Here is a 24113-nt window from a genome sequence, read left to right on the forward strand (position 1 = left end):
TCCCTCCTTCCCTCTCTCTCTCTTTATTTTTTTCTCCTCCCCTCCCTTTCCCTCTTTTTTCTGATCCCCAGACAGGCTCTTGCCCCAGAGAAACCAAAATAGCCACGAGCAGAGTTAAACTAAATCATCCCTCTGTTCCAGGATCACAGATAGCATGTTCATTTTATGACTAATCTTCTGTGGATGAGAGTAAAATGTCTTAATAATATGTCCCTGCGGCTCTATCACGCTTTATTTTCTATTTGCTGTACATATTTCTGTTATATACATACCAGGTTAAGAAACCCTGCCCTAAATGAATGGGGAACCTATTCAAGAGTATGAGAAAAACAAGGTAACTCTAGTAATTATAGGGATAATACAGGGAGACAAAAAGTTGCTATGGGAATTGTGATGATAGACATATATAGTTTTTACTATAGTTTTGTCATAATTTATTCAACTAATTATATGTTAATGTAAATGTAGTGGTTTTTGTTTTGTTTTATTTTACCATTGCTATTAGACTCTGTGGCAAGTATGCTTGCATGCACAAGTGTGAAGCCATGTTCTTTGGTTATATTTCTACAAGTAAAAGTGCAAGGGGAAAGGATAATATATATTTTAAATTATAAACATATTCACCAATAACCCTCCAGAAAAAAATTTCCCAGTTTTTACTTGCATCAGCAATCAACTTGTTCCAATTTTCCAATAGCTTAGACTCTCTGAAAATATGTAGTTGTAATTGCCAATATAATATGATTCTATTGGAAGAGAGTTTCTTTGTTGTATATTTTAACAAAGTAGGCTCTATCTATTGTCTTCTGCATCCATTGATGGTTTGGTTATTAAAGGGTGGCAGAGATGGTTGTCTCAGCACGTTTGCTATCTTGTGACATAATTTCTAATCTTAAAATATATCAATGTGTCTACCTCAAGCAGTACCACAGGTGGCAGAGAACATTGACAAATCAATCCCACATCTTTACAAAAACAATAGATTAGCAGTGCAGATTAGAAAGAAAGGAGCAAAATGAAGATGGCATGTATTATTGGCATTATATCTCAGTTGGAAGGGACAAGAAAATGAATGAGAGAACCATTTGGATGTGATAGGAAGCAGAAGGCAGGGAAAAGAAAGAAAAAGTCTGCATACTAAGGAACAGATGATGCCTCTATTGCCCAAACTCCCCTAATCTTTCAGCTTGCCTTTCCTGCTTCTTCTGCTATGACAATATGTGTGGACACATTGAAATGTACTCAGCCTTGAGATTATTAACAATTTTGAAATTGGAACCAGCTGCACACAAAATAATGTAAACCAAATGTTTGAATTGATTATCTTGGCTTTATTTATCCACAATTAAGACATTTATCCCATTAAATTGCACTTTTACTTTCAGTATCCTTTACTAAACTCTGAGCTGTAAAGGATATTTCCAATTGCACACATTTAAAGTATCTCTGTACATGCTACATACTGGATGCTTACTGAGAATTTTTAATAAGTTAATTAATGATTCAATTTTGATAGATCTACATGGGTCTCCCTCCTGCCCCAATTCAAACGAATTGAAACCCAAAATAATGCCCAGCACCTTTATCTGTTCATTCAACAAATGTTTAGTGCTAGGCCCTGATGATACAAAAATTGGCCATGGAAATTTTTATGTCTTGATGTGTCATACAAGGGAGGATCTCCCAAAAAACAAGAATTATCTTCTGGAGGGCAGGACTCTTGTAGTATGCAGGCTTCCCCAACTAGGTGAATGTTCTAAGAACCTATCTGCAGCAGTGTAGCAGCTGGCATTGTTATAAGAGGCTGCATTCAGCCTCAGTGAATTTCTTTTGAAGACTTTTTCAACATTTTTGCCCATTTCATGTTGGGTGATTTACAAGTGCATCTGCCCACACTGTGCTGACTATTCAGCAGTTTTTGACCAAATACAGCATGACCCCAATGCCCCACCCTCACTATTCACCCGATCTTGCCCTGAGCAACTTTTTTGTTTGCTTGTCTGGATGAAAAAAGTCCTCTGAGGGAAACATTTTGCCAATGTGGAAGAGTTGCAGCAAAAACTGGCAGAAGCATTAGAAAGCATCAGAATCGACAAGTTCAAAAGCTGTTTTGAGTGGTGTAAAAAATATCTCAATAGGTGTATTGCCTTAAATGGAGAGTACTTTGAAGGTGACTGAAGTTTAAACATGTAAGAATAAACATTTTTAATAAATCAGTTCCTGTTTTTTGCACCCCCCCCATACTTTAAACAATGTGGGGAAGCCAAAAGGGTAGTGAAAAGGAAATTATTTGAATGATTGGCTACCTTGTACAAGGAATAGTGCTACCTGCTTTACATGCATTGTCTTTAATTCATAGAACAACCCATGGTCATTTCCTTGTGTATGTCTATGGGAAGTGTAGCTTATGGATATTTATGAATTTTCCCCAAGGTTTCAACATCAGTAATTGGAAGATCCAGGTTGTAAACATGTATATTTTTTAACTTGTTGGATGTTGCTTGTCTTTTTTTTTAACTTTGTCTACTAAGGCAGTATTTCATGTTTCTTTTCAGTCATGTGAAATTGGAGGAAAAGTAGTGAGATTCTCATCAGCATATCATTCATTCCCAACAATTAAAATTGCTAGTAATTCCATTTTTGTTTACTTCAAATTTTCATACTTAGAATATTCTTTTCTATATTCTCCTTCTATATTTGATAATCTTCCTTCTTATTAAACATCTCTATATTGGTAGTTGAAACAGGATTTACAGACCCTGGAAAAGGAAAGCATCATAAAAAATTACATCTTTGGCCCCAGTGGCCATACATTATACTTCTGTGACCCACGCCCTCATTTTTGCCCTCTTGAGCATGTCTTACCCTCTACCAGAGCACTAGGGTACGTAAGCCAATGGGGCAGATCATACCTGCTCTCACTACAGAGCCTCCTCAGAGAACTACTCCCAAGCTCAGTTCCAGCTCCAAACCACTGTTATCTTGCTCTATAAAGTCAGGATGAAATGGTTTTCTTGTAAAGTACATGGCTACTCTAATTTATGTGTTAGGACTTCCTGCCATTCATGCATGCATTTATTCATCCACTGCACAAATAATTTTATGGAGTCTCTGCTATGTATCAGACATTAATTGTAGGTTCTAGAACTACCACTTAAAAAAAAAACAAACAAAGTTGCTGTGCTCATCAGGATTATATTCCAACACCTGTCCTAGATAAAAATTTCTAAAAGGTAAACATATTAGTATCATTTAATTACTTTGCCTGCTATTTTGATGCTCAAGACAATATTGTCATGATGACATGCATAAAGAATGATCTGATTGGCACTAATTTATGAGTTCAGTCTTTAGCTGGTATTGAAAGTAGTGTCCTATTTTACAGCATTTTGGGAGGGGAGGCTAATGGTAAAAGAAATCCCAAATAAGGTGAGTGTTAGTGTACCAAGTAAAAATGGCAAGTGATAGGTATAATGGAACTCTGAGAGAGTGATTCTCAAACTTTGCTGCACATTCAAATCCCTTGGGGTGCTTCATAGAAATCCCGACCCCCATTCTATACCCCACATCACTTAAACAAGGGGAGAAACCCAGGTATCAGTGTTGTTTGTTTGTTTTAAATCTGCAGACTCTTTCAACATGCAGACAGCTTGAGAGGAAATACTCCAAACACATTTTTATTGATTTTTAATTTACAAACAAATCAACTAGGGACCTTATTAAGTACAGATTTTGGTTAAATAGATCTGGGATGGGTCCTAGATTCTTCATGTCTAACAAAAATCAGATGCAGTTGCTGCTACTGATCTGCCTACCACCCATGGAGTAGCAAGGCTGGAAATAACACTTGTCACCTTACCAGGATTGTAAGTTGCGTAGCCAGCTGCCAGCCTTTTCTGAGCGGTGGTCACCTCAAACTTTAGTCGGGACAGTAGAGGCACGTCAGCGGTCCATGCAGCAGGGACTACTCAGAAAACATTCAGGGAAGAAACTCTCTGATGTTGTAGGTTTTCCTGACAAGTTTGAAAAAACTCCCCTTCCCAACCCAAATATGAGAGGGACCACGTGGGCATACATTTGTAGATGCTGATCTCCTTCAAGTTCTTCAGGAAGTTCCATCATCAGTACTTGGTTCATGTTTAACCAACAGTTAAACTTTCCAGAAGAGAAGAAAAAAACAGGCATATCACCTGTATGTGAAATTTCAGTTTTTTAGCTTCTCCACATCCTAAATGTTCTTCATGAGTGAATAACCTGAGAACAAATTATTCCACAACCTAGTGGGTGATTAAACAAATAATGGGGGGAAACCTGTTCTTTGTGTGAAAGTGTAGCTTAGAATTGGGCAACACTTTGAAATGTGATATCTTGTTCCATGAGCGACTTTCCCAACTTCTTTCTAAAATGTGCTCTAAATGATCACGTACAATCTCCTAGCTCTCCACCCCAATTCTTTCTTGATAACTATAAGAAAATTTTATTCTTTGGATACATTTTTTCTTGTTTGTATTTTAAATTTATTTGAACCAGTGTCTCCAATTTTCATTTTTTTATTAGATTAGAATTTAGAACAATATCTGTACAATTATCAGAATTGACTGACATACAGAAGAACAAAGTAGGAGGGATCAAAATGTCTGATGTCAAACTATATTAGAAAGCCACTGTACTCAAAACAGTCTGGTGCTGGCATAAAAACAGACACATTGACCAATGGAAGGGAATAGAGAGCCCAGAAATAAACCCATGTGTCTATGATCAATTGGCATTGGACTAAGGGGGGCAGAAGCATACAATGGAGTAAAAATAGACTCTTCAATAAATGGTGTTGGGAGATCTGGATAAGTACATGCAAAAAAATGAAACTAGACGACCAACTTACACCATACGCCAGAATAAACTCAAGATGAATAAAGACTTAAATGTAAGCCAGGACACCATAAAAGTCCTAGAGGAGAAGATAAACAGGAAAATATCAGATATCCTATGCAGCAATATTTTTGCCACTTTATCTCTTAGGGCAAGGGAAATAAAAGAAACTGTAAATAAATGGGACTACATCAAACTAAAAAGCTTCTTCAGGGCAAAAGAAAACATCATAGAAATGAATGGGGAACCAACTCTATGGGAGAACATATTTGCCAATGATACCTCAGACAGGGATTTGATCTCCAAAATTTATAAAGGACTCATAAGGTTCAACACCAGGAAGGCAAACAATCCAATTTAAAAATGGGCAAAGGACCTGAATAAACACCTCACCAAGGAGGATACACAGAGGGCTCATAGACATATGAAAGGATGCTCACATCACTAGCCATCAGAGAGATGCAAATTAAAACCACAATGAGATGCCACCTCACACCTGTCAGGATGGCCATCATTAACAAATCAACAAACAACAAGTGCTGGCAAGGATGTGGAGAAAAGGGAACCCTAGTATACTGTTGGTGGGAATGCAGACTGGTGCAGCCACTGTGGAAAACAGTTTGGAATATCCTCAACAAGCTAAAAATGGAACTGCCTTTTGACCCAGCAATTACACTGCTGGGATTATATCCTAAGAATCCCAAAACACCAATTCAAAAGAACCTAAGAATCCCAATGTTCATAACAGCATTATTTACAACAGCCAAGTGCTGGAAACAGCCTAAGTGTCCATCAGTAAATGAGAGGATCAATGGAACTAAGGTGCATTTACACAGTGGAATGCTAGTAGCACAAAGAAAGGAAAAACTGTCCTAGCTTGTGTGGCTCAGTGGACTGAGTGCTGGCCTATGAACCAAAGGGTCGCTGGTTTGATTCCCTGTCAGGGCATGTGCCTGGGTTGCAGCCTGGGTCCCCAGTAGTGGGTGTGTGAGAAGCAACCACACATTGATGTTCCTCTCCCTCTCTTTCTCCTCTTTTCCCCTTTCTTTAAAAATAAATAATTTTTTTAAAAAAAGAATCTTGAAGATAAAAGGAAGAATTCCTACCTTTTGCTACAGCATGGGTAAAATTGAAGAGTATTATGTTAAGTGAAATAAACCAGGGGGCAAAAGACAAATATCATATGATTTTACCTATAACAGGAACTTAATGAACAAAAGAAACATATGAGCAAAATAGAACCAGAGGCTTAGAAATAAGGAACAGACTGACAGAGACCAGAGGAGAGGTGGGGGAGTAGGAAGGGAAGAAAGGGGAGGGTCTAGTTAAAGAACATGTATAAAAGACACATGGACATGGACAACAGGGGAGGGATTTACTGTGGGAGCAGGGGGGTGGGCACGGCAGTGGAGAGCAATAGGGGAAAAGTCGGGACAGCCTTACTAGAACAACAGTAAAATAAAAAAAAAAAAATGACTGAGATACATGTGGAAAAGAATTGCATACATTTAAGAAAGCAACGTGTATTTTTGCAAAACGAGGGAGAACATCTCAACCTTTCAGTCACAGGAGTTCTGATATGAATCCAAACATTTTCCTGCATTTGCAAAATGGTATCATTTTACCAGGACAAAATGTATTTTTTAATATAGTCCTATGCATTATGTATTGGATATGCCAATAGTAAATGCCCAATAAAAAGTCAATGCATACTAAACCAGTGATTCTAATGAATTTTATCTTCTAATGTGAATTTATTGTATAGAGTGAAGCAGCTTTTGAATAGGAAGTAAAGTTGGTAGGAAAGTAGAATATGAATGTTAAAAAAACAACAAAAAAATCCCCACTCCCCAAAGTGCTTTTTTTCACAGAGTTAGAGATTATAGGTCACTTCAAGTAATCCATCCATTGCAGAGACTCATTCATTAGAGAGGCTATTTTGTCTGCAATAACAACAAAAGATATACATTTTAACATGTATCTTTTTTCATCAGAGCAACCTTTTATATACGCAATTGCAACACATCCATCCTCCACAATATACCTCCATTACAAATATCAGTTATTCAGTTCCTCTCATCCCAAATTGGGTCTAAGATGAATTCAACAATCCTGCACTATTCATTACAGCTCTAGTCAACTGAGAAGTCTTTTATGGAAATATAAACACCTCTCATTTTCTGTTTATTTCTGTGACTCAGTAAAAGAAAAATGAGCATAGAGTCTAAGTGGCAGAGACCCACTGCCTGGAACACAGTAGGTTAACAGTGCATGGTTTTCTTTTCCATTACAGTTATATTGATTATTTTAAGTTTTTTTCTTTATTTGGAAAATTATGATTAGATATGTATTCAACACATTTCTTTTGTAAAAAAAATATTCAAGCATTTGTTATAAAAGTTATCCAAAATAAAACCATGTTTTGTTAGAATGAATCAAATAAACTTGGCTCTTAATGGATGCATACTGTATTTTTCAGGATACTATAGTAGTTTTCTAGTACTGCTTTAAAAAAATTACCTCAAAATTATCACTAAAAATGCTACCCATTTATTAACTCCCAGGCTAAAGTCAGAAGTCTGGGTGCAGAGTGGCTCAGCTGGTCCTCTGCTGGGTGTTTTGTGATGCAGAAATCAAGGTGTCAAGAGAGCTGTACAGGTTTCTGGAAACTCCGTGGATGAGTTCACTTCCATTCTCAGTCAGGTTGTTGGTGAATGCAGTTCCATGCAGTTATTAGGACTGCAATACCCATTTCCTTGCTGACTGTGAGTTCGCAGCCTTTCTAGTTCCCTAAGCTGGATATATCCCTATTTTAAGTTTCATAGTGTCAGTTACTTTTGCAAGAACGCTCTTGCCATGTAACATAATGTATTCATAGGTTCCATGCATTAAGGAATGAACATTTTGGGGGGAGCCTATTCTGCCTACCACAGACAGGCTAATAAATGGATTCTGAAAATACTGATCTTCCCTTATGACAAGTCAACAGGGTGATTGAGTATGATTAAGGAAGCTTGAAGGGGAAGAAAACATTGGTATCTAAAGATTCCTCCTGGTTCAGTCAGACGGATGTTTTATAAGTTTTGCTTTTCTTTTCTTACATGTACATTCACTACTAAGATCTTCTGGAATTCTTCTTTAATTGGACTAATTGACATTCCCCACCAAATGCTTTGATTGGCAATGTTGGTATGTCATGGAACGTCAAACATTGTGTCCTGAATCAAGCGTAAAACACAAAAAAGGAATCAATTTTTTTCACTTAAATTTTATTAAATCTCTTAGTTTGAAAAATCTTATAGGCCAACTTATACTCAGTTTTTCTTCCATGAAATCTGTACATTCATTTGCTAAATACATTTGTAAAAGAGATGGGGAAATGATTTGTTTTAGAGTGGTTTTTGTAGGAAAAAATATTTTGCAGTACTAGATCAAGAAATCAAATATGTGCAAGATAGTTGGCTTTGCTAAATTTGAATGCTTAGATGATTCAATCTAAGTAAGACAATTTACTCTTAGCCTATTATAAGCAAGACATTGTGCTAAGCACAAGGGAAGGTTTTCTTCCATTCTTTGAAAGATTATTCTCCAGGTTGAGAAAACTAATGTAAACAACATAATGAGTATATTTAGTAAGTAAATAGTTGATGATAATAGTTTTTAGTTTTGTTAAAGCTTCTGGGTACTATACCCTAAACTGTAAGAAGCTCAATAATCCAAACTTCCTTTAAGATTGTAAAATTTGTGATTTAGTGAGTTCCTAACATTTAGTCATTCTTGGTTTACCTTTATTTACTTCAACTATATGTGAGCCTGTCATCTTTATTTTCAAATCAATTATGTCCCTTGTTTCCACACTTGAACCTGCCTTTTCTATATCTAATATATATATGAATTTCCATAAGTAAATAATTATTCCCATAGTTATTTATAAATAATGATAAATAATTATTCCCATAATTATAAATCAAGTGTATTCCTTTCATTTTTCTGTAGGGTTCATAAAATTTTCCTTGGTTAGTTTTATCTGTTCTCTAATCTCCTAAAGTTTTATTCTTTTACTGTTTTCTTGCAATTATATATTTATCAAATACATAATTTTATAATTTCATATTTTTTCTCTTTATTAGGTATAAATTTATTTTTTAAATTGTATCTTTTTTTTCTCCAAGTGCATGAAGGGAAGGTACATGAGTCTTACTAACTCATTTTAATTAGTTTTGAATGACCTTAGATGAAATTTTTCTTTAACATTTGGTATATTGTCCTTGTATGTGTAACACTTTGGTTAACTTAATGAAACTAATATTAAAGTATGTATTTTAAGGGAAATATTTGAAGGAAACTAACTTTGCTGTTGTATGACTTTATTTTTTCACATTCATGAATGCTATTTTCTATTCTAATTCCCTTCAGATGTGAAAACTTTTCTTGATTTTCTAGGTCTTTTTTTCATGCAACTCTGAAATGAGGAGGTTGGACTAAATTATCTCTTAAATTCTGTAGTCTGACAATTGAAGTCATAGTCCTATCCCTCATGAGATTTCCAAATGAAAAGGGACATATTTACTCAACATGAGAAAAAAAGGGAAAAAAAGTCAAAGGGCCTAAGAAACGGATAATGAGGATAAATATAATATGTTGAGGAAATAGGCCCTTAAGCTAAAACACTACCAATTTCATAGATTTTTCTTGTATAATAAAAACATTGGTTGAATGAATCTGATAAAAGAATAAGTGAAAAAATTGCTAAGAGAACCTTATAGCACACTGTTTAATTCCAGGAGCAATGATTACAGTAATATTTGTGGAACACTTTACTTGTATGAAATATTTTGTATCAACTAACTTATTTGATTTTTAAAATTATACCATGAAACAGAGTAAATTCATAATTTCCTTTCAGGTGAGTTTTAGGAGAGATAATTTTTTGGAAGATAGGACAAATGACTTTCTTGAAACCACGGTTGCATACAATACTGTTTTAACATCTATTATATGTTTATTTAGCCTAGATTTGAAACTTCCACCAGTGGGTACTATATACTATTAAATTCATTTATGTGAGATAAACTGAGGCATAAAATGTGTTGTGACTTTTTTTTAATCCAAAAGTGATATTTAATCTCAAGGACTATGTACTTCTTGTCCCTAACTACCTGTTTAACCTATTTATATTTCCTGGATCTTGTTCAGGATTGCCTGAAACAGATATATCCTTCTTTCTTGATAGTAACACAACATGTGAAATTGTATTTACATCTTATATTTTACACTTGATATTTTATTGCCTTTTTTGTTTAACATTCAGTGTAAGTTTTCTGCATGTGGAATTTTTAGTGCAAGTACACATTAAATATTTGAAAATGCCTTGGATAAAATATTCTTGATGTGGTCAACCTCATGTTGCAATATCTACCACATGCACACACAGTAGTGTTTATTAAATTGAAAAGAATTGACTGTCATAAGTATGAAATAAACTGGGTAAATTAATGTCTTTAAAATTCCATCTATATCATAAAATCCAACATTAAAAAGGGAGTTATGGCTCCCCTGCTTTCACTGCTGATGTGATGTTTAGTAAACGAGTTCCTCATCCTTTTTAAATTTGGAAAAAACAGGCTCAACAGGAAATTACAATTGTTATAAATCTTCTCATTTATCACATATGGATTATCCTATTAGTGTAACAAGTTTCTTTATCATCTATAAAATATTTAGCCACTATATTCCATAACATATTTCTTTCATATTCCCTGGTTTAAGGCTCCATCTTTCACTTAAATTGTCACTGTTATCTTGTATCCATTTTCCAGAAACTTCTTCAACACAAATTCCCCACATGACCAAAATGATTTTTTAAAGTAAAAATTCCCTGGTCAAAATCCTTAAAATTCCCATTACCTTTGGAATAAAATAGCAAACTCTAAGTATGGCATATGAGTCCCTTTATTATTTGCTATACCCTTACATCTCCAACCTTAGTGTCAACAGTATCTTTTATTTTGTTCATCCTGTCAGCCAAGAATAATAATAATACTTATGGTTCTTCAATCATGACATGGTCACTTTTACATATGTGCCTTGCACACTATTTCCTCCTCTTCCTCTCCTCTCTCTTATTCTCTGTGTAAACATGACCTCCTCTGAGAGGGCCCAACCTAAGAATCACCTCCTTTGGGAAGCCTTCTCCAACAGTTCCCTGTGCTGGGTTAGGTCCTGCTCCCACAGCATCCTGGCAATAGGTGCTTCTCCCACACAGCGTTTAGAGATGGAAGGTTTTTTCATTGGGCGTTTTTACACCTCAGTTCATCAAGGGACTCTGTCTTCTCAGCCACATCCCTGATAATTAGAGGACTAAAGTAAACATGTATCCAGTGGATGACTAAAGGATTTCTTTTTTAATCATCACAATATTCTTTCTTCTTGACATTAGTGGGTTAAGCCTTAAAGTTCACCCAATTTTGTTTTATGCCCTTAAAGGAATACATTCCCAGTAGGAATTTATCAGAGAAAAGCATGCTACTATTTTTAAAGCAGTTATATATAATGACTGACATTTTAAAATGATTATAGACAATGTATTTATGTATATAGCATCTGAAAAATATACATGATGCTTTTATCAGAAATAGAATTAACTTGAAAAAGCATGGTGTCTTTTTGCTCAGGGATTACCAGTTTTTTAATTGATCAATTGTTTTTTCTGCTTTCAGTCCATTTACATAACTAAATGAAAGACTGTTAAGGGTCTTTCAATAAATAATTATTGATGCCCTACACTGTAAAGGACCATGGCTAGGGAGAAATTACATAAATCAGGAAAATAATATTTTGAGGAATTTACTGCTTTCCTGCAGTGAGCAAATCTACTTTACAAGAAAAAAAATGCCTAGGTGGCTATGTCTCTGGCCTGCTCGAGCAAGGCTGCCCAGTGGCGCTGAAGAGCACCATACGCTCAGGCTGTCCTTTCACTACATTCCCCACTGTCTGCCAAAGGTCAGGACCCCACAGAGCCCTTGCTTCACTGAGGAAAGATTGGAACCAGAGTCTCCAGGGGAAAAGGCTGCTCAATTTCTCTAACAGTTTTCAACTGAGAAACTTCCTAGGAGCACAAATTGGAACCTTTAAGAGAGATTTTACTGCCATCAAGTCAACTTTATACACCATCCCTAATATTCTTCAATGATGTCATGTCATAGCAAGATCATGCCTGGTGTTTTCATAAAACATACAGAGAGCTCCCAAAACACACACAAAAAATATGGATTTTTAAAAAAATACACCGACATGATAAAGCTGTTTTAAGAGAAGCTTTTTTTTCTTTTCCTTTTAAACCACCACTTTAAGGAACACAACTGCCAAGAAAACTCTTTTTCAAAAAAAAAAAAAAATAGGGTGAGGGAATCTACCCTAAAGAGTCAAATAATGTAAATTGCTTCTCCTGTAGCTGAAATTGCTATATTGGTTTTAAATTTCCCAATCCAAATTAATGAACAATTTTCTCTGTGGTAGAGGAATGGATTTGGCAGTGTAAAGATCAGAGCAATCTCTTCTTCATTAAATTGGGCAAAGAGGACTCCTGGTTCTCAAACTGTTAAATGGATATTAGGGGTTTTAATGAATGGAACGTTTATTTTTGTGCCAGCTCAGCTAACAACATTGACATGATTAGCATACATTTTGGCAACTGCTCTAGCACAAGGTGTTAGTAAAAAGAGGCTATTATCTTTGAGTTTAATTTACTTTAACTTCCCTTGTTATAAATGTTTTTTTAATGTGAATGAGATGTTTTTGTAAAGGAAATCCTGGCACAATGAGTTATTCAGAAATATGTCTTTTTATTAATGTTACAGGTGTTTCTCATGCCAGAGATGAAGTCCATACCCCCAAACATGTGAACCTTCTCCAAATTTTGAAATGAATATTTTGTTATTTTTACTCATCAAGTCATTGCACTTACAGAGTTTTTTTTTTTAATTAATGGTGCTACTTGTTTTATATGTGGTTCTTTATTTTAAAAAAAGAGAAATAAGATACACACACACACACACACACACACACACGGATTGTAAAGAATGGTTTCCTCATGGCTATACATCAATTATAAATGAAAAATTTTCAGGATTAAATGATCTTAGTTTCTTAGCCCAGGTGCCGCTCATACAAAAGAAATTTCCAATAAAAAATATACTTCCTTTTTGTAACAAACAGTGCTGCCTCATATGCTTACATTTTATTCATATTGTCAAATTGATGGAAACGAGAAAAATAAGGTCAATACAAATCCAAAAGGTCTTGGGTATTTGCATTCAAAAATATTTTTGCAATATATTTTTCTTTTAAAATTTATTGAAAGCTGTTGTAAAATAGCTAACAGGATTGCTATAATTATGTAGTACATGATTGATTATAATTGATATTAAATCAATAAATTAATATTCATGTGTACATGCATGAATATAAATTATCATATGAACTTCTAGCAAACATATAGGCATACTCTCATATATATGTGTCTATAACTACACGCATATTTAATAATTTACCCAATGTTTCATTGAGTAATGAAATAGTTTAATATAAACTTTAGCATAACAGAATATTTATAGTTTACTCACATTTACCTTTAGAAGCAAACAAATGCCAGTAACAGGCACTTCAGTGAAAGAAGAAGCCAGGTTAAAATAGAAAATGGTAAAAATGAGAAAGAAATTATGAAAATATATACTTTTAATTTGCAGACATATAAACACTTTTGGTACAGTACAGACACAGGATGCCAAAAAAGTAGAGTGATTCAGTTTAAGCTAACATTTTACTTGTTTATACAGGTAATTTTGCTACAGCTCTCATAGACAATAAAATTTCCAGCTCACACAAAGAAGTGAAAGTGATCAATCACTGATGAACCAGTTTGCATCATTGCAAAAGATTCAGCAAAAGCTAGATTATCAAAGAAATCTGCTGCTGGGTGTACAAATACTCTTGGACTTAATCCAGTGCCAAAGAAAAGAAGCGAGAAATGGTAACCAACAAACCTAAACAACAACAAAAAGAGAAGTATAACTTTCATATAAAAGGCCCAACTAAAACAACCAGCTTCTGCAATATTTCTGCTTTAATATGATTTCTAATATTTTCTTATGTGATAGATGTGTTTAAGCATATAAAACTAATATATAACCCAAATATGAAGTACTGCTTACACGTTTTGAAAGCACTAAAATGTCCTGGACACCTATGAAGCAATTTAGGATTGAAACATTTCTTGCTTCTGGCTGTTTTTCTTGGATACATTTCTAGTTACATTTCTGTAAAGAAGAATATATGTATTTCCCCCTGTAATAATAGCAAGTGCAGTGGTAAGGCAAACAGAAAGCAGTTGGAGTGCAGAAAGTAAAATAGTCTTCAGCAGGTCAAATCTTTTACACATGGCAGTGTTTTTATCCTTACTGGGAAAAAAAAAACAAACAAACCCCAGAAATTGCACTTCTTCGTAATGCCTTCTCTTTAGAACTACACATGACATACTTAGGAGATAAACATACTGTTTACAAATGCATTTTTATCATATGTTTAAGTGTGATGAAATTCAGTTCACTTTAATTTCATATCTGTTAAATGTTAAAAACAATATATTTAAAATATACTCTTTCATTAATTTGATGTATAACTGTCATGTATAATACCTCAAAACAGTTCCCTGCAAAGGAGCAGCTGATGCCCTCTTGTGGTTAAAAGACTTTTTAGACAAAAAACACAATGTGCCATTTTCTTACCTTACTCCCAGGTTTTATCATCTGCTTGGTGTATGAAACCTGCAAATCGCATCTGAGATTTTTTTATAAGTTTTATAGCTGTTAGTACTACTTTTCATTAAAAAATGCTGTACATATTTTATAGCCTTTGATTTTGAATTTAAAAACCTGTAAACATCTATTTACAACATAGTACAAATTATAAATTAGTTGTCCTCCATTGGAACTGCTATCCACACCATCTTGTTTAGGTGGTGAAGACTACCCAAAGTCAGTTACAACGTCTCTGTTTTATTCCACAATGAAGCATCAAATGTTGGAAATATCCATCGGTTTCCTCTCTCTAATGTGCAAGTCAATTTTTCCTTTTAGTGGAATTTGTACTTCCAAATTTTCGTCTTCCTTGGGATGCTTTTTCCCTCTCCTTAAGCAGATGTATATTCCCATCGCTGTTACCAGTGTGATAGAACCCAAGCTTATTACAGAAAGAGCGACTAAGGTGGGCATACAGGACACAGATTCGGCTTTCCTGTGAGTTGGTTCTATTGAGATCTGTGGTTCTTTCTCCTCTATATTAATTTCAGGTTCTTTTCTTAAAAGACTCTCAATGTAGCTCTCATTACTGACAGTGTCATTAACAAAGAGGTTCACCATGACAGTGGAATAGAGAGGTTCGGGATAACCATGATCACTCACTTTTACCAGCAAACGATGGAGTCCATAATCTGTCTGCAGCAGTGCCTCTTCCAAAGTAATGTTGCCAGTTTTAGGGTCAATCCTGAAGGACTCAGGCCTAGGACCTCTTCTTCCTATGATGCTGTAAGCTATGACAGCATTCATGCCTGTGTCTTTGTCAACAGCATAGACCTCTGTCACTGGGGAGCCGGGGAGAGTAGAAGGTAGTACCAACAGGTAAGACATATTAGACTGAGGAAATAGAACAAGAGGAGGGTTGTCATTGATATCTAGGAGGAGAATTGTGATTTTTGCAGTAGAGGAAAGGGCAGGTTCACCCCCATCAACAGCTTCCACCCACAACATATAGGAGCTTTGCTGCTCTCTGTCCAAAGAGACTTTGGCTCTCAGCATGCCCTTTCCTGTGTCTATGACAAAAATATCACTCTGGTTCAACACAGAGAGAGCGACCCATCCATTTCGCCCCGCATCGGCATCTGTTACACTAATTACTCCAATTTCACCATATCCTGGAAAGTTTTCTGGCACAAAAAAGCTGAAGTCCTTGTTGATGAACCTAGGGCTGTTGTCGTTTTTATCCAACACTGTGAGAGCCACAGTGGCTACTGATTCTCTGGGTGGCTTCCCAGAGTCAACAGCTCTGACCGTGTACCTGTACTTTTCTTTCTCTTCTCGGTCCAGCTGAGTGGAAACTGTCAGAATTCCTGTGACACTGTCTAAGGAAAAATACGATGGAGCATCGGGTCCCAGAAAATATGAAATTTGGCCTCTCTCTCCACTGTCAGCATCTGTAGCGTACAGCTTAGTCAAAAAGGCATTGGGTGCATTGTTTTCTTCAATGGTTAGTTCTATCAAGGATTGAAGGAAAACAGGAGCATTATCATTGTCATCTAAAAGTTGCACTTTAATAACTTTTTTGACATGAAATCCTTCAGAGTTCCAGGCCACCACAGCTATTTCATAGAACTGCTGTAGCTCATAATCCATAGGTTTTGTGGTTTCTAGCAAATATTCATTATTGTACGGTTTGTACGGTGACAACCTAAATGGGCCTTCACCATCCAAATAGCAGTTCACCTTGTATTTACCTTCTGGGTCCCTAATGGTGAAGAAAGCAATTGGAGTGTTAACAGGTTCCAGTTCTTTCAGGTAAACAATACCGTCTCTCTCATTTGCGATATAACGAGGAACGATTTCAGGTGGCCTGAAAACGACTTTAATAATCGACACCAGGACAGCGATCACAGCAGGAATGCAGCCTGGCCCATTAGCCAGGACGGTGAGCTTGTGTGTTTGGAGGACACTTCCCCCAATGGTACTGAAAAGTTTAATGACTCCAGTGGTCTCATCCAGGTGGAATAAATCCTTGGATGCTCGAGGAACTTTCTGGCTGTACGAGTAGGTGATCTGAGCATTGACCCCCAAGTCTCTATCCACAGCCTGGACAGCTGCAATTGGTGTGCCCACTGTAGCATTCCCCAACACAGTGACATTGATCTGTGAATCTGTGAAAAGAGGGCAATTGTCATTAATGTCACTTATGCCAATGGTGAGGGTGGCACTGCCCAACAGCGGCGGAGACCCGCCATCCTCAGCTATGATGATGCTCACATACTGGTCTTGGGTCTCCCTGTCCAACAGTCCCATGACAATTAGGTAGGGAGTGCGCTCCCCATTCTCATTTTCTTCCACGTCCAGGGTGAACATACGATGGTAGTCCAGTAAGCGGTAGGTCTGCACCCCATTAGTGCCTATATCTGGGTCCATGGCCGGATGCTCTATAGCCAGCCGGGTGTTTACAGGTGCATTTTCTGGGATCCAAACCGAGATTTGGGAAACAGGGAACTCCGGGGCGTTGTCATTGATGTCCTGGATAGCTATTTTCACCTTCACAAACCTAAAGTATTCCTGAGGCAGGACCAGTACATCCAGAAGCAGAAGACAAGAGTCAGAAGAAGGGGAGGAGGAAATGGAAATGCTGCCGCCCCAGGCGGCCCCTCCGCCTCCTTCAAGGCACAGGGCCTCCCGGTCGATCTCCTGGGCTGAAGTGTGCAACTCTCCTGAACGGTTGTCTAGGGTCACGTACTGGCCACTCAGTCCCCGGGAGGCCAGGCTGAAGGAGAGAGGAGGGCTCGGCTCGGCGCCGGTGCGTTCCAGCGGCTGCGACCGCTGGTCCTGCCTCCCAGCCGCCCGGGGCACCAGCCGCAGGTCCTCGGCCAGACTGCCGATGAGCACCCCCGCGGGCAGCCCCTCGTTCAGGCTGTACAGAAGCTCCGTGGCCCGGCTGTAACTTGCAAGGCAGTTGAAGGGTCCCACGAAGAGGAAAAACAGAACCAGATGCTGAAAGTTGGGGGGAGGGGGAGGAGAAGCCTCATTACATACTCGCGGCAACACAGAGATTGGAGTCAGAAACCAGCGCCCCGGGTTATGGCCGCGCTCATCACCATTCCCAGAGGCAAACCCTCTCTAGTCAGAGTGGGGAGTGGGGGGTGGGGGGTGGGGGGCGGGCGGAGAGGAAACTTGCTGCAAAGAAGAGATCTATGGGGCAGCGTTGTCACTAGAACTTATCTTTGTTGTTGTTGTTGTTCTCTCTCTAATCTCCCCGCCTCCCCCATCCAGTTAACATCCAGAATCCCTAACCGTAGAGCATCCCAGGAAACACACACGGAGTGGAGAGGACTCTTACCCTGGGACTGCGCAACGCGACAGGGACCACCCGGGTAGGTTAGAGAGCGGGAAGGGGGTGGTGGTGGAGGGCGCTGAGAGGCGGGCAATTTATCAGTTTATCTTCCACTGAAATGCTTCTACCACTAAAATCCCCGGAACGCGAAACGTAGTACACCCCTTATTATGAAACCAATAACAACAAGAACAGTATCAGTAATAATAATATGAAAACACCGTCACGCTTTCTGCTCGACCCCCGCCGCCCCCTGCCCCCAGTAAATAAACAGTTTAGGTCAGAAGTGATTTTCCTTTTAGCATGGACATAAAATTAAATCGAAAAGATATGGCTCTCCACCCCTTTTGAAGCTCTCACTAATCCCCCTCCTCCAGAGGAAAAGAAGTAAACACGGAAAATGATTATACGAAAACAGTTTGTCAATTGCTGTAGGCAGTCGTGGCCAGATGCCGGCAGCGGAAAGCGATCTCTGAACCCCAGTATCTAAAGCAGATTGAGCCTCCACCCCCACCCCCTCCACCTCATCTGCCTACATTTCTGCTTCAGAAACTTCCTCTCTGGACCCAAGGACTTGCCTATTCCTTGCTAAAATGAAGATACATTATCCCCAACTCCCTTTCCCTCCCCTCAATCTTCCCGTGAAGTTTGGCTTAAGGTTAAAGGTTTGAAAACCCTCAAGGAGTGTGAACTGCCAACAGTACTGCAACTTGTCGCGGGGCTCTGCTCCCCAACCCTTACCGGCAGGTTCCTGTGGCTGGTGCTGCTCCTGGGACGACTTAGCCGCCCCATATCCAGGCGCGGGTGCCAGGTCGCCGGGCGCCAGCTCACTGCCAGGGCCCGCGAGCTGCGCGCATTCCCTCGGCCGCGCATTCCCAGCGAGGCTGCAGTCAGCGCGCTCCTGATGGGAGGGCGGCAGAAGACACTCCCTCCCTGTTCATGCAAATCGCCGGGGAACTTCAGCCAATAGTCACTGGCTCGTCAATTAGGACCGGAGCTGAGGGGGGCAGAAGGGCGAGGGGCAGAAGGGCACGGCCATGGTTTCCTGCCCAGGACTTGGTTGTAAGTCCAGACCTCACAGGAGGAGCCAGAACGGGGCACTTGCCTCTGAAGACTGCGACGAGGCGTCACCTGGTCGGGGGCACCGGAGCGCGTGCCCACAGCCTCCCTCCTTGCCGCACCACTCAGAACCCAAGTCCACAGTTTGCAAGCAGGAGAGGGAGAATTAGAATGAACAAGCATGCATGCAAATCTGAATGTACGGAGAGAGGAATTCTGCGCTACAGAGCAGTCACAGGTGCGATCCCAAAACGCCTGCTCTGCCACCAGTTCTAACAAGATTTGGATTCAGTAGTGTTTGCATATAGGGAAAAAAAAAAAAAAGCATTTTGCGGAGAGTAGGAATTTCAAACTCTTTGGAAGGCGATCTGAACCAGAAAAATCAAATAGATGAATTCGGTGAAGTTCTCGACATGCTCTGCTTTTGAATCTTTGCTGCTGGTGGTGGCAGAGCTTCTGCTAGTTTCCTACTTGTAGGCACGAGGGTCTTCTCTGGGTGTCTACCCTGCAGTCTCACTTCAGAGGCAGCTGCGGCTTCCGGCCTAGGGAGGGAACCAAGGGGAAAAGTGGAAGCAGTTGTTGGGGAACAGAAGTGGTTCTGCCTGCAAGGAATTTTAACGTATTTCACATGCATTTTGGGGTGGAGGGGGAGCGCTAGCTGTAGCCTGGGTTAAAAAAAAAAAAAAAGGTTACTTTTCAAATAATTACATTTTTTCCCCTTGTAATGCTTACTGGGAAAGTGGTCTTTTAGAAAGGAATCCTGAAGGGGTGTGGTGCAGAATACTTGGATATCCTCTCTGGCTTTGAGACCATAGATTCTGGCTGTTGAGTCATATGACCTGTTTCCTCATTTATAAAATCGGGGCTGGAGAGAGTTCAGTGTATTAAGTCAATGAAACACTTTTTGATCTGCAGGGTGTCATATCAGTAATGAAAAAGACCATTGGCCTTTCCCTGAGTAGACATTTCTCTTCATCACTAGGCTTCCAGATATCCTGTGCTCTGCCCTGAATGTAAAACTCCAGGGACTGAGCCTAGAGTGGAAAACGTCTCCCTCTTAAGTCATAGAAGGATCTGACATTCCTGTGCTTTCCATAGGAACCACTTTAATTTTCTTTTTAATTCAATGTTATGCTAAATAGAATATAAGTTACTTGGCTGAGCTAATTGTTTTTCCTCTGTCCCTTCCTATTTTCTTTTATCCACTAATGCTAGAGACACAGAGTCCTTATATTGACAATGCACATCAAAACACCTGGTGTGTATAACAGCTTCTTATTGACCGAATGGAACTATACATGGAGTTCACAAACAAAACCCCCTATAACACAATCTGGCAAAGAATCTGAATTGGTATATAAAATTAGCTCCCTTAACCTCGTTAGAGTGAAATTGGAGTGCTGATGGAGTAAGCATGCGCATAAGGACATGGTCACGTGGGTATAAGGCCATTACACAACTGATAAACAAAGCGCAGTCAGGAAGTATGATTTGCCTCTCCTGCTTCTTCAGCTGCTAGTTCTGAATGGTAAACATTTACTTTGGGGTCTGTAGTTGAAACATATTGGACTCCAAAAATCAGAATGAAGCGGCTTCTGAAATGTGTTTAATTTATGTCTTCACACAATACCCACAGCTTCTGGAAGTTTGGGGCACATGGCCAGAATTAGTCAATCTATCAGTGTATGTGCAGGCTAGACCCACAATCTGAATTAATTCTACAGCTAATGACAGCAGGTAATTCTACAGGTAATGACAGCAGGGAGCTGTTTGTCCCCTCACAGCTTATGCCTGCTCCAACGAGTTAAGATCACTTGTCTTTTATTTGGGGAAAAATATAGAAATCTCTTTCTTTAGTTTTTCCTTTGTTTATGACGACACTCTACGGGAACTAACATTTATAAAGTTAGTCTAATTGAAGTGACATCACTCCTTTGTAATTATTTTCTCAACTGTCTATAATTTTCCCTGAAATCTTAGGTCGTTTGCTTTGCAGGGGATGCTTTGAGCCCAGATGCACTTTGTTCAAGTGTCCCCGTACCCACTCCCAGCAGAATCTTGGTCTTCTGGCCATGTCTTCCGGCTGCTCTCTGAGGGAAAGGTTATTATTCCTTCTCCCCTTTGCTAAGTCGGCAAGAAATTAAATCTACATATTCAGCAATAGGTTTCTAGAGTATTTCTCAAAAGTACAAACAGGAACTATAATGTGCTTTGAAACTGAGGAATTAAACATGCTGTGGAGATAATGTTTGAAATGACAATAATAACTGCCTTTGCTTTAAGTTACTGTGGTGATTGCAAAGTCTCTGCATGGAAGTTTGTCATCAAGCCTGGGAGAACTTGGCAGAATTTGGGGTAACACCTTACGTGCCACATTCCAAACTGTCAACTGAGCTTCTTGTTATTATCTTTCCTGTTTGAAGATCTAACCAAGGGTTGCATGAAGGTGTATGCTGTAATTGTCCCCCCTGCCCTCCCCCAAAAAAGACCACATGTCCTTCTTTCTTTTCCTCCACCTTTTCCCTGGGCACTGGGTAAAAGAATTCCTAAACTCCTGTTCCATATGATACTAGCCCTGTGACCTACCATCTGGTGTCACATATTTCTTTCTAAAGGTGACTTAGAGAGCTTCTGTGCTATTAATATTTCGTTGAAAACAGTATTTAGGAACTTCTCAGATGTCTCGATTTCTCTGGGCCTGCTTCCCAAGGTATTTTGTAAAAATCGATCCAGAAGAATAGTTAGATTATATGCCTCCCAAACCTGTTTTTTCTATACAGAAAGAAAATAACTTGATACAATAGATGATACACTGAGCCCAACCAGGGGATTTGGATTCTGTTCTAGTGGTTGTTGTTAAGTTACTATGTGACTTTAGATAAGTCATCACACATTTCTGTTCAATTTCCTATAACCCTTACCTCCACCCCATGGACATAAGAATTGGATGATCTAATATCTGTCATTAATAGGCACCCTATGTTAGTAAAGAGTTAATTTGATCATTATATATCACATATCACTGAAGGATAATAATTTTTTTTTATTTACTGCAAGTCTTCTCTCTCGATAGTTTCTTTCCTTATAAAGCTGTGAGGATTCTTATAAATGTCTGTGAGGACACCATCTGCAAACTTTATACATTTACAAAACATACTCTAAAAACTTTAAAATTTTTCGATGTTTTCTAGGAAAATTTTATTTGTACTTTTCAATTAATTCTAATTTTATCATTTAAAGTATTTTAACAATAGTATGGTATCTACAAAGTATATATAGATATTTATACCTATTTTGTAAAAAGCGAAAGATTTGTTCATTTTGAAGAGAAACCAGAATATTATACCTATTTTGAGTCACAGTTCTATAAGTGTCCTGATCAATTCAAGATTGCAAATAAATATAAATTTAGAATATAACTTATTTTAGGACTATGTAACTTTTTGCTTGCAAATATAATATATGAAATTAGGTGCTCTCTCAGCTGACTGAGAATGTGTGTGTGTATTATATATATATATGTTATATATATATATATATATATATATATCTCAATATAATATTATTTACAAGGGAGGACCCAAGAAACCCGGAATTTATTAATAAAAAATTAGTATTTATTCTTACATGTTAACCTTCAGTCACCTTCATAGTAACCTCCATTTGATACAGTATGCCTATTGAGACATTTTCCCCACTCCTCAAATGTTTCTGAACTCATAGATTTTGATACCTTTTAGTGCTTCCGCCTGTTTTTGTTTCACCTCTTCCACATCAGCAAAACGTTTCCCTTTGAGGACTTTTTTCATCTGGGAAACAAAAAAAAAAGTTGCTCAGAGTGAGATCAGGTGAATAGGGAGAATAAGGCACAAGGGTCATGACGTTTTTGTTCAAAACTGTTGAACATTCAGCACAGTGCGGGCAGGCACACTCGTAAATCACCCATCATGAAATGGGCAAACACACTGAAAAAGTCTTCAGAAAAAATTCACTGAAACCAAATACAGCCTCTCGCAACAATGCCAGCTGGTGCACTGATACAGATGGGTCCCTAGAACACTCACCTAGCAAGGGAAGCCTGTACTACAAGGCTCCTGCCCTCCAGAAAATAATTCTATTTTTTGGAGTCCCCCCTCATATGTACATATTTAAATATAAACAGCAGAAAGTATATGACATGTAATATAAATATAATATGTAATAATTACAAATATGTAAACATGGTATAACAAATTTTTAAGAATAGATTTTTTAAAATACAGAATTTATAAATTTATATTAATAAATATAAAAATATTCTTTTTCTGAGCCAGTAGTCAAGAGAAGGGATAATCCCATTTGTAAAACCAATACAATATTTGAAGAATGATAAGATAAAAAATTAATTGCATGTTAGTTATATTCTGAGCATGCTACTGGATGCTTTACATATTTATTTACTTAAAACTAATGACAATGTTATAATATAGGTACTATTACATTAATTTTACAGCCATAAGTTGTATATTTGTTGGTATCTATAGCAACAGGAATCCAACCTGGGCCCTCTGAAGCACATAAACTTTCCAACCTGGCACACTGGCTGGAAATATATAGGGGTGGATCAAGGACCTATATATGTTTAAAATGTATTTCAAATTAACAAGCTTTTACCACTCACCTACAATAAAAAAAAACATTGTAGAAATAAATCTGCTGTATGATGCCTTTTTGAAGTGAAAGCTTATTTAGTTAATTACTTTTCTTAAACAGATACATATACACAGACACAAACTTATGTGTTGTCTAGCTTAGATTGCCCAAATTATAAACTTAAAAATATATTATGTATGTATATTTGTGTGTATATGTGAAAGTTTTGCAAAGTTTTAAGTAATTTTATGGATCACCTCCTTAGCCTTTATTCTTTGTATTAGTTGAAAACAAGAAGGGTCATAGCTTATTCAAATTCTTAAAATAAGGATTCCAAGATGGCTGCAGAATAGGTGGAAGCTACACTCAACTGCACCTGGCCCCAAACTGAATTTATAGCTAAATTATAGAGT

The 24113-nt window shown here is 37.9% G+C and overlaps 1 protein-coding gene across 1 annotated transcript; it reads right to left on the minus strand.

Moving 5' to 3' along the window:
- Positions 1-14942: 14942 nt before the first annotated feature.
- Positions 14943-18882, minus strand: PCDH20 (protocadherin 20). The gene is made up of 2 exons (XM_054586630.1): positions 18751-18882; positions 14943-17669 (listed from the first exon to the last, which is right to left on the minus strand). Exons 1-2 carry the CDS (start codon positions 18880-18882, stop codon positions 14943-14945), a joined length of 2859 nt encoding a protein of 952 aa, XP_054442605.1.
- Between the last annotated feature and the right edge of the window lie 5231 nt (positions 18883-24113).

The sequence above is a fragment of the Pteronotus mesoamericanus genome, unplaced genomic scaffold (genome assembly GCF_021234165.1).
Source record: "Pteronotus mesoamericanus isolate MK-2021 breed Mesoamerican mustached bat unplaced genomic scaffold, CSHL_Meso_final contig_94, whole genome shotgun sequence".
NCBI classification, from domain to species: Eukaryota; Metazoa; Chordata; class Mammalia; order Chiroptera; family Mormoopidae; genus Pteronotus; species Pteronotus mesoamericanus.